Source organism: Oncorhynchus nerka, linkage group LG25, assembly GCF_034236695.1.
Source record: "Oncorhynchus nerka isolate Pitt River linkage group LG25, Oner_Uvic_2.0, whole genome shotgun sequence".
Taxonomy (NCBI): Eukaryota; Metazoa; Chordata; class Actinopteri; order Salmoniformes; family Salmonidae; genus Oncorhynchus; species Oncorhynchus nerka.
This window is the reverse complement of record NC_088420.1, coordinates 15309225-15325167: the sequence shown is the minus strand read 5'-3', so window position 1 is coordinate 15325167 and position 15943 is coordinate 15309225. Positions and strand designations below refer to the sequence as shown.

At 43.8% G+C, this 15943-nt stretch overlaps 1 protein-coding gene across 2 annotated transcripts; it reads left to right on the top strand.

Moving 5' to 3' along the window:
• The first annotated feature begins 1401 nt into the window (after positions 1-1401).
• LOC115109070 (cytochrome b-c1 complex subunit 6, mitochondrial-like) lies at positions 1402-7659 on the top strand. 2 transcript variants are annotated; one of them, XM_029633645.2, is made up of 4 exons: positions 1402-1539; positions 1800-1835; positions 2085-2246; positions 7457-7659. In XM_029633645.2, exons 1-4 carry the CDS (start codon positions 1495-1497, stop codon positions 7487-7489), a joined length of 276 nt encoding a protein of 91 aa, XP_029489505.2. In that variant the 5' UTR covers positions 1402-1494; the 3' UTR covers positions 7490-7659. The 2 variants fall into 2 exon arrangements, with proteins under 2 accessions (XP_029489505.2, XP_064865675.1); XM_065009603.1 differs by having other exon boundaries at positions 1406-1539; positions 1803-1835.
• Positions 7660-15943: the final 8284 nt, after the last annotated feature.

The window sequence follows — 15943 nt, the reverse complement described above, 5'->3', positions numbered from 1 at the left end:
ATTCTGTGCTTTCCATCTTGTAGAGTCACTGTGACTTCAGTTTCGAAAGGAGCTGATGGTTTACCTGCTTTGTTTTGTCCTTATTCAATAAAGGAACATAATGTTACACATTGTGTTTTTATATTCATATGGAATGTGTATTTGTTTATATGACAGAGTACTAGGGCCACACTGAAGAAAAAGGATAAAGTCATAAATTTATGAGGCTGGTTCTTTCTGCAGAAAAGCTACATATTGTTTTTGTTTTGATACTTATGACAATGTGATACTTAATATTCTGGCACATCAGCATGTCTTTGTTTATGAAACCATACTGAAGTACAATTTCACGAAATGCCCCACATCTGTCCTCCTTTAAAACAACTGGTTACAATATTATGACTTGTGTTTTTTCCCCTCTGTAGCCCTAATATTCTATCATTTTATATATAGCCTTATAGTCTATGGGAAACTGTAAATTATCTAATGATAGCAACATCATCTAAAAATCATTTTTTATCCAAAATCATTGAAATTAATGATCACAAACGTTTAAATAATAACAGTGGGTCTAGTTATATGTGATAACAATGTATAGTGAGCAGTGAAATAACTATTGGTTTCCATTTGTGGTGACTGCTGACTGACATTAGGGATGAGATTAAATAGATCCTGGAATTTAGCCTGGTCTGGAGCAGGCTAGCTCCACAGAATAAATCTCCATGGTAATTTATACCATAACATATCCTCCTGCCCCCTATCCATCTTTAGTGCAACCGGATTACGGATCAATTGAGCCAGGATCACCAAGATATCCTGGCTTAATCCCTTATCCTAGTTTTGTGCAACAGGCCCCTGGTTAAATAAAGGTGAAGTAAAAACAATATTGTTGCTCTGATCCTCACATCATTTGAATATGGACACCAGAAGGGCCAATCAAATTTTGATTTTTTTTCTTGGACTTTACCCTTTGATCTTGGAGATCTCACTCTGTTCTTAAACCATTTTTGGGGTGTTTCATTTAGAATTTTGGGGGGGAATTTCGAATTTGGGAAATAGGTCTAGATGTGAAATGGCTGTCCTGTACGTGACTGAGTCCCTTTAAACGGTATGTAACTACTCCGTTGCACAATGCAGCAGTAGCGTACAGTGACTCAACTAGATACCATTATTAAACATAGAAGAAGTAGCGGGTCGTCACCAGTTACCCATAGCCACAAAGTTATAAACCTCGCCCATTTCTACAATTTATCTTCTTAAAATGTGATCTTAAACCTAGCCCTAATTGTAACCCACTGATAACCTTATGCCTAACCTTAAATTAAGACCAAAAAGGAATAACAAAAATATGTCTACGATATAACCAATTTCGACATTGTGGCTGTGGTAACTAGTGGACACCGGAAGTAATGTGACGACACGATAACATCCGGTGAGTGACCTGGACTGGTCCGTCCTCCAACATCTAATTCATCATCTAACAGTGGGTCATACCAGGTCAAGAGCATAAACGTCATGGTTTTCGAGGAGAAAATGATCCTGAACGGGGAACCTGAAGATGTAAGACGTGAACTCACCATGTTGTATTCAATATCTCGTTAAATAATGAACGGGCTCATTTGTTAAAGGCCAAACTTGAGAGAGCCAAAGTGGCTAGCAGATTCGTTAGCATACTCGCTAGCTAGTTAGCCAATAGTCTGCTAGGTTGCTTTCGATCAACCAGTGGTAATAAATAGTACGCGCTAGCTAGCTTAGTATATTGCCCAGTGTGTAACATCGGTGTAATGTTTCGAGTGGTTTAAAATGTGTTTTTCTTTCAGGAGGAGGAGGAAGAGGAGGAGGAGGAAGATATGGTGGTATGAATCGATTTGGTTTGAAGCAGCATAATTTGCCCACCTTGCATTTGTTCTAAAACCCACATCATATGTTCTAACATAGCTAACTGGAGGGAATTAATAGCCTGGTCCCAGATCTGTTTGAGCTATAGCCAAGTCTATGGTCGTTTGTTATGCCAGACATGTTGGCTAATAGCACAAACAGATCTGAGACCAGGCTAGGGGAATAGATGGTTTGTGTACTTATTGACCTTGGTTTATCTGTTCCAGGACCCCCTTGAGGTGGTGCGGGACAAGTGTGCGCAGGCAGAGCACTGCGTCCACGCCAGGGCGAAACTGGAGGACTGTGAATCCAGGGTCGGCTCCAAGTCCGAAACCAGAGAGGACTGCACCGAGGAGCTTTTCGACTTCCTCCATGCGCGGGACCACTGTGTATGTGAGATCTACCCATACACTTTCACCAACAGTGAAGAAGGGGGTGCAAGGGAATACATACAAGCAGGCATGAGAGTGCATGTGACTCCATTGATAATACCTGCAGGTCTTGGTAGAGCCTACTCAAATCAAATGTTATTTGTCATATGCTTCGTAAACAACGGGTGCAGACTAACAGTGAAATGCTTACTTACGGGCCTTTCCCAACAATGCAGAGAAAAAATTATAGAAAAAACAAGGAATAAATACACAATGAGTAACGATAACCTGGCTATATACACAGGCTACCAGTACCGAGTTTATGTGCAGGGGTACGAGCTAATTGAGGTATATATGCACAGTTGAAGTCGGAAGTTTACATACACCCTAGCCAATTACATTTAAAATTCCTGACATATAATCCTAGTAAAAAATCCCTGTTTTAGGTCAGTTAGGATCACCACTTTATTTTAAGAATGTGAAATGTCAGAATAATAGTGATTTATTTCAGGTTTTATTTATTTTCATCACATTCCCAGTGGGTCAGAAGTTTACATACACTCAATTAGTATTTGGTAGCATTGCCTTTAAATTGTTCAACTTGGGTCAAACGGTTCGGGTAGCCTTCCACAAGCTTCCCACAACAAGTTGGGTGAATTCTGGCCCATTCCTCCTGACAGAGCTGGTGTAACTGAGTCAGACTTGTAGGCCTCCTTGCTTGCGCACGCTTTTTCAGTTCTGCCCACAAATATTCTATAGGATTGAGGTCAGGGCTTTGTGATGGCCACACCAATACCTTGACTTTGTCCTTAAGCAATTGTTCCAAAACTTTGGAAGTATACTTGGTCATTGTCCATTTGGAAGACCTATTTGCAACTAAGATTTAACTTCCTGACTGTCTTGAGATGCTGCATCAATATATCCACATCATTTTCCTACCTCATGATGCCATCTATTTTGTGAAGTGTACCAGTCCCTCCTGCATTAACACACCCCCACAACATGATGCTGCTACCCCTGTGCGTCATGGTTTGGATGGTGTTCTTCGGTTTGTAAGCCTCCCCCTTTTTCCTCCAAACATAACAATGGTCATTATGGCCAAACAGTTCTATTTTTGTTTCATCAGACCAGAGGGCATTTCTCCAAAAAGTACAATCTTTGTCCCCATGTGAAGTTGTAAACTGTAGTCTGGCGTTTTTGGAGCAGTGGCTTCTTTCTTGCTGAGCGGCCTTTCAGGTTATGTCAATATAGGACTGGTTTTTACTGTGGATATAGATACTTTTGTACCCGTTTCCTCCAGCATCTTCACAAGGTCCTATGCTGTTGTTCTGGGATTAAGATGCACTTTTCGCACCAAAGTACATTCATCTGTAGGAGACAGAACGCGTCTACTTCCTGAGCGGTATGACGGCCCATGGTGGTAGGATTGTCCCATGGTGTTTATACTTGCGTACTATTGTTTGTACAGATGAACGTGGTACCTTCAGGTGTTTGGAAATTGCTCCCAAGGATGAACCAGACTTGTGGAGGTCTACAAATATTTTTCTGAGGTCTTAGCTGATTTCTTTTGATTTTCCCATGATGTCAAGCAAAGAGGCACTGAGTTTGAAGGTAGGCCTTGAAATACATCCACAGGTACACCTCCAATTGACTCAAATTATGTCAATTAGCCTGTCAGAAGCTTCTAAAGCCATGACACAATTTTCTGTAATTTTCCAAGCTGTTTAAAGGCACAGTCAACTTAGTGTATGTGAACTTCTGACCCACTGGAATTGTGATACAGTGAGTTATAAGTGAAATAATCTGTCTGTAAACAATTGTTGGAAAAATGACTTGTCCTAACCGACTTTACAAGAAATTTGGGGAGTGGTTGAAAAACTAGTTTTAATGACTCCAGCCTAAGTGTATGTAAACTTCTTACTTCAACTGTACATATTGTAGGGGTAAAGTGACTAGGAAACAGGATAGATAATAGGTAGCAGCAGCAGCGTATGTGATGAGTCAAGAGTTACTGCAAAAGAGGGTCAATGCAGATAGTCCGGGTAGCTATATGGTTAACTATTTAGTAGTCTTATGGCTTGAGGGTAGAAGCTGTTCAGGGTCCTGTTGGTTCCACACTTGGTGCACCGGTACCGCTTGCCGTGCAGTAGCAGAGGGAACAGTCTGATGTATTGTTTTATTTATTTATAGGGGACACTGCACATTAATCAACATCAATATTACAATAATGCAACAGCCATGTAAATGTGCTGGGGATAGCCAAAAGATACATTTACATTTAAGTCATTTAGCAGACGCTCTTATCCAGAGCGACTTACAAATTGGTGCATTCACCTTATGATCTCCAGTGGAACAGTAGTGCATCTAAATCTTTTCAGGGGGAGGGGGGGTGAGAGGGATTACTTTATCCTATCCTAGGTATTCCTTAAAGAGGTGGGGTTTCAGGTGTCTCCGGAAGGTGGTGATTGACTCCGCTGTCCTGGCGTCGTGAGGGAGTTTGTTCCACCATTGGGGGGCCAGAGCAGCGAACAGTTTTGACTGGGCTGAGCGGGAACTGTACTTCCTCAGTGGTAGGGAGGCGAGCAGGCCAGAGGTGGATGAACGCAGTGCCCTTGTTTGGGTGTAGGGCCTGATCAGAGCCTGGAGGTACTGAGGTGCCGTTCCCCTCACAGCTCCGTAGGCAAGCACCATGGTCTTGTAGCGGATGCGAGCTTCAACTGGAAGCCAGTGGAGGGAGCGGAGGAGCGGGGTGACGTGAGAGAACTTGGGAAGGTTGAACACCAGACGGGCTGCGGCGTTCTGGATGAGTTGTAGGGGTTTAATGGCACAGGCAGGGAGCCCAGCCAACAGCGAGTTGCAGTAATCCAGACGGGAGATGACAAGTGCCTGGATTAGGACCTGCGCCGCTTCCTGTGTGAGGCAGGGTCGTACTCTGCGGATGTTGTAGAGCATGAACCTACAGGAACGGGCCACCGCCTTGATGTTAGTTGAGAACGACAGGGTGTTGTCCAGGATCACGCCAAGGTTCTTAGCGCTCTGGGAGGAGGACACAATGGAGTTGTCAACCGTGATGGCGAGATCATGGAACGGGCAGTCCTTCCCCGGGAGGAAGAGCAGCTCCGTCTTGCCGAGGTTCAGCTTGAGGTGGTGATCCGTCATCCACACGGATATGTCTGCCAGACATGCAGAGATGCGATTCGCCACCTGGTCATCAGAAGGGGGAAAGATCATTTGCATTTGTAGTCCCTGGGCAGTTAAGGACAATTACACAGTCACAATACAAAAACTCACTAAAACAATACAAAATACCAATACATTACATCCAATAATATATCATTCTAACGACAACAACAACACTATCATCAACTGTAGTCTTACATATGAACCACAGATAACTCGTGTACAGGTTTGGATAGATTTTAGCCATGTTTTCAATTCAAATTTAAAAGTACAATAATCAGTGATTTGGGTGCCTGGAGACCTTGACCATTTTTAGGGCCTTCATCTGACACCGCTTAGAGGTCCTGGAAGGCAGGGAGCTCGGCCACTGTGAGGTACTGGGACGTACGCAGTACCCTCTGTAGCGATTTGTGGTTGGATTCCAAGCAGTAGCCGTACCAATCAGTGATGCAGCCAGTCAAGTTGCTTTCAATGGTGCAGCTGTAGAACTTTTTGAGGAAGAGGCGTTGTCATGCCTTCTTTATGACTGTGTTGGTGTGTGTGAACCATGTTAATTCATTAGTGATGTGGACACTGAGGAACTCGGAAGTTCTCGACCCTCTCCACTATAGCCCGTCGATGTGGATGGGGGCGTGCTTGGCCATCCATTTCATGTAGTCCATGATCAGCCACTTTGTCTTGCTGATGTCGAGGGAGAGGATGGTGTCCTGGCAACACACCTGCCTCGTCACTCGTCGTCAGTCTATCACTGAAGTGTCTTCAGAAAACTTAATGACTGTGTTGGAGTCGTGTAGTTATGAGTGAACGGAGTACAGGAGGGGACTGAGCACGCACCCCTGAGGGGACCCCGTGTTGAGGATCCCGTGTTGTCGTTGCCTACCCTTACCCCCTGGGGGTGGCCCGTCAGGAAGTCCAGGAACCATTTGCAGAGGGAGGTGTTTAGTCCCAGGATCCTTAGCTTATTGATGAGCTTTGAGGGCACTATGGTGTTGAACGCTGAGCTGTAGTCAATGAATAGCATTCTCACATAGGTGTTCCTTTTGTCCAGGTGGGAGAGGGTAGTGTGGAGTGCAATAGAGATTGCATCCTCTGTGGATCTGTTGGGGCGGTATGTGAATTGGAGTGGGTCCAGGGTGTCTGGGATGATGGTGTCGATGTGAGCCATGACCAGCCTTTCAATGCATTACATGGCTACAGATGTGAGTACTACGAGGTGAAAGTCATTTAGACAGGCTACCTTGGCGTTCCTGTGCACGGGGACTATGGTGGTCTGCTTGAAACACAGAGATATTACAGACTGGTACTGTATGTAGGCTGGAGGTAGATCTCTCTGTCTGCCAATAATGAACATGACACTGAGGCTGGCTGTCAGACTGACAGGAGAGTGATATCAGTGGGTTAATCTCAATAGTATATAGTGGTCTCCTCTCCTTGTCTCCTCTCCTTCATCTCTACTGTCCTGAAAACAGTTGACAGAACTGTGGTTGAAACCATACTGGGTGTTTGCATTCACCTGTCCAGTTCCTTCACGTCAGTGCAGATGATGGAGAGAAAGCGACTTAAGACTATTGAGATGCGTAGTAGTATACTCCCTCCCTATATATCTAGGGAAAATAATAGCCTAGTATTACTGTCAGCATTGGGCTAATCATACAGGTGTACCACCACAACTGATGCATGGGTAAATTAGATGACTCAACATTTGAACTTCTACAAGCAAGATGATATCCAGGAGTCAGTGGATTTACTCTATCGCATGCTCCTCCTTCATTAAGTTCCTTATGATTGGAGATGTTAGAATTTGAGAACAGTAGTTGAATAGCAGGTTGGAGGAGAAGGCTGTGGAGAAACAGGGACATATGAGTGGACCGAACCTCATTTGGTGATAAGTCTGGGTGCTTTCTATCGTCAGACAGGAGGAATGAATAGAAAATACTCCCAACTTTGGATGGGATGACTAGCTACTTTAGGAGACAAGTGTCACTCACTTTGCATACAGTTGTACAAGACAGTTTGCAATAACCTGTCATTTAATTTCTGTCCTACAGGTGGCTCACAAAGTCTTCCATTCTGTCAAGTAAAGTCCCTCCAGCTCCCTGCACTACTGGCAGAAGTTCCTTGTCAGATATAGACAACTACCATTTAACTTAAGTGACAAGTACCTGGTTTTAAAGGATTCCTCTGAGTCTAAGTTGTAACCTCATACACACTGTATTTGTTCATGTGAATAAATTATAACTTAAGTGTTGAATCAGTGTTTGTTTTCTGTGTTTGGATTTAATATATTGGATGAAGCGTCTAATCTTGTCTATCAGCTGGCGGTATAGCTATTGAGACGGAATGATGCATCAATTTGACAAGTGCAGCATACATTAATTTGGTCTAAACTGGATAATTACAAAGCATTACAATTGTTTTATGTTTAGCTTAAACGCAATTTCACATAATGAAAACCTATTGTATTGCATGCCTTCATGCAATCACCAGTCCCCGATAAGATACAATCATACTATATGGCACAAGAGTAGCCTAATGTGCCATGAAATATGTATCACAAGGTTCCCCATCCGAATGTCTGTGCCTCTACTGATCGCTACATAGCTACTTCATTGCAGAGAAGACCGTGGCGTTTGGCCAGAGCAATGAGACTGGGTAGCCAGGCAATCATCCGAAGGCAAACTGGATCATAGAATTCGGAATTAGTATACTAACTTAATAGGATCTATGAACTGGACCATCAACTGCGTCCTCTACCGTACACAGGCAAAACTAGGCTTCCTCTGCTAGTTAGCTACTTCCTCATTTTGTCTCCTGGGCTCCCGCAATTCGGGGCGTTCCTGCCCTCTTTATACTTCTAAAGGTCAATTTCTAAAATGGGACTCCGGTTCACATGCCGGAGCGCTCAAGTACATTACAGTAAACCCCACAGAATAAGAGGCGGGGCGACCACACAAGCTTGCTAGTTAGGACAACAGTAGATAGACACGTCCTTCGCCCCCGCAGTTGTGTTAACGATGTTGTTTGGCAGGCGTTTAGGACTCTGGGTAATAACTTGCGAGTTGGAAAACTACGACTCCTGTACACAGCAGGCAGGATAGGTAACGTTAGCTAACACACCGGTGAACCTCGCCCCCGCTTATCGGGCACTGTTTCCCGAAGTTATGTTATTAACGACGGCGAGGACAGGTGTACAGCAAGCGGGAGCGAAGGACATTTTGCTAGCTAGTTATAGGACCCCAGTACACAGCAGACGAGATAGGTAGCTAGCTAACGAATCGAGGTGAAGTTGGTTTTATATTCGCACATTCGCCAAAAGCCATTTAAAAATGTAAAAATCAATAACTCATTCACCGTTTGTCACAGAATCATTAAGCTAGTTATGATTTGTTCTACAAATGTCAACCATACTATTAGGACCTTTGTTTTGAGTAGAAATTCCAGTTTTGACTTGATAGAAATACATAAAATCTATAAAATGCCATTTAAAGCGGTAAAAATCAATAACTAACGTTAATTCACTGTTTGTCACAGAAACATCAAACGATGTATGATTTATTCTATACATGTCTATCATAAATTTTCAAGTTTTGATTTGATAGAAATACATAATCTCAAATATTGCATTTAAAGATGAAAAAAGTGAAAATATGCATTTATTTGCAAAACTTTAAAGATATGTTAATTTCAAGTTAAATTTGTTATATATGAAGTTAGACAATGTTTACAATCTTAAATTGTATGTCAACTCAATGTTAGCATTTTATTGCAACAGTTCCACATTTTAAAGTAGTTACAAGGCACACCAGTCATTTATATATACGTCTCTAATTTAACAGCAAAGAAGCCCCTTTCAATAATTTTCTATTTTGGCTTTGTTGAAGTTCTTCTTTGTCATCCCAATACAAACTGAATGGTGCCATCTCTGGCACACGGAGCATTCTATCTGCATTATTAAAAACATAAAACAGGGTTATGTTTATGTACATGTACATTACAGTTCTGTTACATGCTTTTGCAATGAGGAACATTTTCAAATTAAATAGGATTTTTATTCAATTGCAAAATTGAATTTAAATTACATGCATTTGACCACAACCCTGACAGAAGCACATAACTGAGGTGTTAATCATCGTTGAGTATTCAGGCAATATAAATCATATAGTAATAGAGTCATACATTTGCAAAAAACGTATGTGTTGATAAAAAAAAAGGTATCACACATCAATGTTGTAATATCAAACATTACAATAATGTCAGTCTTTGAATAAAAATTCCACAAAAACAAACCCAGATGGTCATCATTTTTCTGTGGATGATGCAAAGCACACATTGAGCAGTCAAGCTTCGCATTGAAGACTGGAAAAAAAGAGGACCACATTTGTTGTGCATTGTTGACACATTTAAAGATGTTTTCTGGAACCCATAGTTATAAACGGTTGTGCTTCAAAGACACAATCTGTCCACCACCGTTGCATACTACATTGTTCTCTCACTGTCTGTGCCCTTCCCACACCCTGTAGCAAAGGGTTCTCCAGAGCGAGGCGTTTTTTTGGTCGTAAAAAAAAAAAGAACATGTCAAGCTTTTTCAAGATAAAACGCTCACCAATTGCAACCTTGGAATTGTATTTTAGTGCTAAACAGTGTGCATTTTTATGAGATTATATTTGCTTCCAATCTGAATATGGTTAGCTGCCAGTCAAATGGTTCCTTGCCTTGAACTGAAATTGGAAGGCTAGTCTACATTGCCAAGACTGCAATATCAAAGTAGGGAGTTCATTGTTCAAGAGTCATTCTGCAATTGGCAATGTATGGAATACAAATGGACACATCCAGCTGATCGATGTTTAAAATAAGTAAAAACATTTTTTGACCCACTTTTTCTTCCGTCCCATTTGTTCATGTCCAAATTCTCCGCTAGAAGCATGTGTTTCAGACATAAGGAAGTGGATGGCTGCAAACTTTCTACTTTTAAACTCGGACAAAACAGAGATGCTTGTTCTAGGTCCCAAGAAACAAAGATATCTTCTGTTGAATCTGACAATCAATCTTAATGGTTGTACAGTCGTCTCAAATAAAACTGTGAAGGACCTTGGCGATACTCTGGACCCTGATCTCTCTTTTGACGAACATATCAAGACTGTTTCAAGGACATCTTTTTTCCATCTACGTAACATTGCAAAAATCAGAAACTTTCTGTCCAAAAATGATGCAGAAAAATTAATTAATCACTTCTAGGTTAGACTACTGCAATGCTCTACTTTCCGGCTACCCGGATAAAGCACTAAATAAACTTCAGTTAGTGCTAAATACGGCTGCTAGAATCTTGACTAGAACCACAAAATTTGATCATATTACTCCCTACACTGGCTTCCTGTCAAGGCAAGGGCTGATTTCAAGGTTTTACTGCTAACCTACAAAGCATTATATGGGCTTGCTCCTACCTATCTCTCTGATTTGGTCCTGCCGTACATACGTACACGTACGCTACGGTCACAAGACGCAGGCCTCCCAATTGTCCCTAGAATTTCTAAGCAAACAGCTGGAGGCAGGGCTTTCTCCTATAGAGCTCCATTTTTATGGAATGGTCTGCCTAGCCATGTGAGAGACGCAAACTCGGTCTCAACCTTTAAGTCTTTACTGAAGACTCATCTATTCAGTGGGTCATATGATTGAGTGTAGTAGGCTCTGGAGCAACGAACCGCCCTTGCTGTCTCTGCCTGGCCGGTTCCCCTCTTTCCACTGGGATTCTCTGCCTCTAACCCTATTACAGGGGCTGAGTCACTGGCTTACTAGGGCTCTTGCATACCGTCCCTAGGAGGGGTGCGTCACTTGAGTGGGTTGAGTCACTGATGTGATCTTCCTGTCTGTGTTGGCGCCACCCCTTGGGTTGTGCCATGGCGGAGATCTTTGTGGGCTATACTCGGACTTGTCTCAGGATGGTAAGTTGGAGGTTGAAGATATCCCTCTAGTGGTGTGGGGGATGTGCTTTGGCAAAGTGGGTGGGGTTATATCCTTCCTGTTTGGCCCTGTCTGGGGGTGTCATCGGATGGGGCCACAGTGTCTCCTGACCCCTCCTGTCTCAGCCTCCAGTATTTATGCTGCAGTAGTTTATGTGTTGGGGGGCTAGGGTCAGTTTGTTATATCTGGAGTACTTCTCCTGTCCTATCCGGTGTCCTGTGTGAATTTAAGTATGCTCTCTCATTTATGAACATTTGAACATCTTGGCCATGTTCTGTTATAATCTCCACCCGGCACAGACAGAAGAGGACTGGCCACCCCACATGGCCTGGTTCCTCTCTAGGTTTTGGCCTTTCTAGGGAGTTTTTCCTAGCCACCGTGCTTCTACACCTGCATTGCTTGCTGTTTGGGGTTTTAGGCTGGGTTTCTGTACAGCACTTTGAGATATCAGCTGATGTATGAAGGGCTATATAAATACATTTGATTTGATTTGCTATGGTGACCAGTGAGCTGAGATAAGGTAGGGCTTTACCAAGCAGAGACTTGTAGATGACCTGGAGCCAGTGGGTTTGGCGAGGGCCAGCCAACGAGAGAGTACAGGTCGCACTATTGGGTAGTATATGGGGCTTTGGTGACAAAATGGATGGCACTGTGATGGACTGCATCCAATTTGTTGAGCAGGGTGTTGGAGTCTATTTTTTTAATGACATCGCCGAAGTCGAGGATCGGTAGGATGGTCAGTTTTACGAGGGTATGTTTGGCAGCATGAGTGAAGGATGCTTTGTTGCGAAATAGGAAGCCGATTCTAGATTTAATTTTGGATTGGAGATGCTTAATGTGAGTCTGGAAGGAGAGTTTACAGTCTAGCCAGACACCTAGGTATTTGTAGTTGTCCACATATTCTAAGTCAGAACTGTCCAGAATAGTGATGCTGGATGGGCGGGCAGCGATCGGTTGAAGAGCATATATTTAGTTTTACTTGCATTTAGGAGCAGTTGGAGACCACGGAAGGAGAGTTGTATGGCATTGATGCTCGTCTGGAGGTTAGTTAACACAGTGTCCAAAGAAGGGCCAGAAGTATACAGAATGGTGTCGTCTGCATAGAGGTGGATCAGAGAATCACCAGCAGCAAGAGCGACATCATTGATGTATACAGACAAGAGAGTTGGCCCGAGAAATTAACCCTATGGCACTCCCATAGAGACTGCCAGAGGCCCGGACAACAGGCCCTCCGATCTGACACACTGAACTCTATCAGAGAAGTAGTTGGTGAACCAGTCGAGGCAGTCATTTGAGAAACCAAGGCTGTTGAGTCTGTCGATAAGAATGTGGTGATTGACAGAGTCGAAAGCCTTGGCCAGGTCGATGGCGCTTATGATACCATTTAGGATCTTGAGTGTGGCTGTGGTGCACCCATAACCAGCTCGGAAACCAGATTGCATAGCGGAGAAGGTACGGTGTGATTCGAAATGGTCGGTAATCTGTTTGTTAACTTGGCTTTCGAAGACCTTAGAAAGGCAGGGTAGGATAGATATAGGTCTGTAGCAGTTTGGGTCTAGAGTGTCTCCCCCTTTGAAGAGGGGGATGATCGCGGCAGCTTTCCAATCTTTGGGAATCTCAGACGATATGAAAGAGAGGTTGAACAGGCTAGTAATAGGGGTTGCAACAATTTCGGCAGATAATTTTAGGAAGAGAGGGTCCAGATTATCTAGCCTGGCTGATTTGTAGGGGTCCACATTTTGCAGCTCTTTTAGAACATCAGCTATCTGGATTTGGGTGAAGGAGAAATGGAGGAGGCTTGGGCGAGTTGCTGTGGGGGGTGCAGGGAAGTTGACCGGGGTAGGGATAGCCAGGTGGAAAGAATGGCCAGCCGTAGAAAAATGCTAATTGAAATTCTCAATTATAGTGGATTTATTGGTGGTGACAGTGTTTCCTAGCCTCAGTGCAGTGGGCTGCTGGGAGGATGTGCTCTTATTACATTTACATTTAAGTAATTTAGCAGACGCTCTTATCCAGAGCGACTTACAAATTGGTGCATTCACCTTATGACATCCAGTGGAACAGCCACTTTACAATAGTGCATCTAAATCTTTTAAGGGGGTGAGAAGGATTACTTTATCCTATCCTAGGTATTCCTTAAAGAGGTGGGGTTTCAGGTGTCTCCGGAAGGTGGTGATTGACTCCGCTGTCCTGGCGTCGTGAGGGAGTTTGTTCCACCATTGGGGGGCCAGAGCAGCGAACAGCTTTGACTGGGCTGAGCGGGAACTGAACTTCCTCAGTGGTAGGGAGGCGAGCAGGCCAGAGGTGGATGAACGCAGTGCCCTTGTTTGGGTGTAGGGCCTGATCAGAGCCTGGAGGTACTGAGGTGCCGTTCCCCTCACAGCTCCGTAGGCAAGCACCATGGTCTTGTAGCGGATGCGAGCTTCAACTGGAAGCCAGTGGAGAGAGCGGAGGAGCGGGGTGACGTGAGAGAACTTGGGAAGGTTGAACACCAGACGGGCTGCGGCGTTCTGGATGAGTTGTAGGGGTTTAATGGCACAGGCAGGGAGCCCAGCCAACAGCGAGTTGCAGTAATCCAGACGGGAGATGACAAGTGCCTGGATTAGGACCTGCGCCGCTTCCTGTGTGAGGCAGGGTCGTACTCTGCGGATGTTGTAGAGCATGAACCTACAGGAACGGGCCACCGCCTTGATGTTATTTGAGAACGACAGGGTGTTGTCCAGGATCACGCCAAGGTTCTTAGCGCTCTGGGAGGAGGACACAATGGAGTTGTCAACCGTGATGGCGAGATCATGGAACGGGCAGTCCTTCCCCGGGAGGAAGAGCAGCTCCGTCTTGCCGAGGTTCAGCTTGAGGTGGTGATCCGTCATCCACACTGATATGTCTGCCAGACATGCAGAGATGCGATTCGCCACCTGGACTTTACAGTGTCCTAGAATGTTTTTGAGTTTGTACTACAGGATGCAAATTTCTGTTTGAGAAAGCTAGCCTTAGCTTTCCTAACTGCCTGTGCATATTGGTTCCTAACTTCCCTGAAAATGTGCATATCACAAGGGCTATTCGATGCTAATGCAGTATGCCACAGGATGTTTTTGTGCTGGTCAAGGGCAGTCAGGTCTGGAGTGAACCAAGGGCTTATATCTGTTCCTGGTTCAACATTTTTTGAATGGGGCATACTTATTTAAGATGGTGAGGGAGGCACTTTTAAAGAATAACCAGGCATCCTCTACTGACGGGATGAGGTCAATATCCTTCCAGGATACCCAGGCCAGGTCGATTAGAAAGGCCTGCTCGCTGAAGTGTTTTAGGGAGCATTTGACAGTGATGAGGGGTGGTCGTTTGACCGCAGACCCATTACGGATGCAGGCAATAAGGCAGTGATCGCTGAGATCTTGGTTGAAAACAGCAGAGGTGTATTTTGAGGTCAAGTTGGTTAGGATGATATCTATGAGGGTGCCCGTGTTTACGGATTTGGCATTGTACCTGGTAGGTTCATTGATCATTTGTGTGAGATTAAGGGCATCAAGCTTAGATTGTAGGATGGCTGGGGTGTTAAGCAAGTCCCAGTTCAGGTTACCTAGCAGCACGAGCTCTGAAGATAGATGGGGGGCAATCAATTCACATATGGTGTCCAGGGCACAGCTGGGGTCAGAGGGTAGTCTATAGCAAGCGTCAATGGTGAGAGACTTGTTTCTGGAAAGGTGGATTTTTAGAAGTAGAAGCTCAAATTGTTTGGGTACAGACCTGGATAGTAAGACAGAACTCTGCAGGCTATTTCTGCAGTAGATTGCAACTCTGCCTCCTTTTGCAGTTCTATCTTGTCGGAAAATGTTATAGTTAGGAATGGAAATTTCAGGGTTTTTGGTGGTCTTCCTAAGCCAGGATTCAGACGCGGCTAGGACATCCAGGTTGGCAGAGTGTTCTAAAGCAGTGAATAAAACAAACTTAGGGAGGAGGCTTCTAATGTTAACATGCATGAAACCAAGGCTTTTATGGTTACAGAAGTCAACAAATGAGAGCACCTGGGGAATAGGAGTGGAGCGAGGCACTGTAGGGAAGTGCCACGACCAAGGCTCGAGAAGTTACAGACTTATCAAGGTTTCCAAAAGAAAAATACATTTGAACCTCTACAGGATCGGTAGGTCCTCCACGAGACGGTTGAGCTAACATAGGCTAATGCGATATTGGCAGAAAGCTTAAATTCTTGTTAATCTAACTGCACTGTCCAATTTACAGTAGCTATTACAGTGATATAATACCATGCTATTGTTTGAGGAGAGTGCACAGTTATATTTAGGCACATTTGGGCAGTCTCAATCACTAGATCAGTCTAAAACATCGCACGCACACTGCTGCCATCTAGTGGCCAAAATAAAAAAATAACACCTCCCCTAGAGGCCAAGACATAAAAACAGCAAGGTTCCATGATATCACCAAGCAGAATTTAGAAATATATGTAACATTAATTATAATAACTACAGTAGGTACATCAAAGTACATTAAACCTCCCAAAATGTATTTTCCATGATCAGTATTTCCTTTTTCAGTCTTTTTCCCTTGAGGTAATGGATTCAACT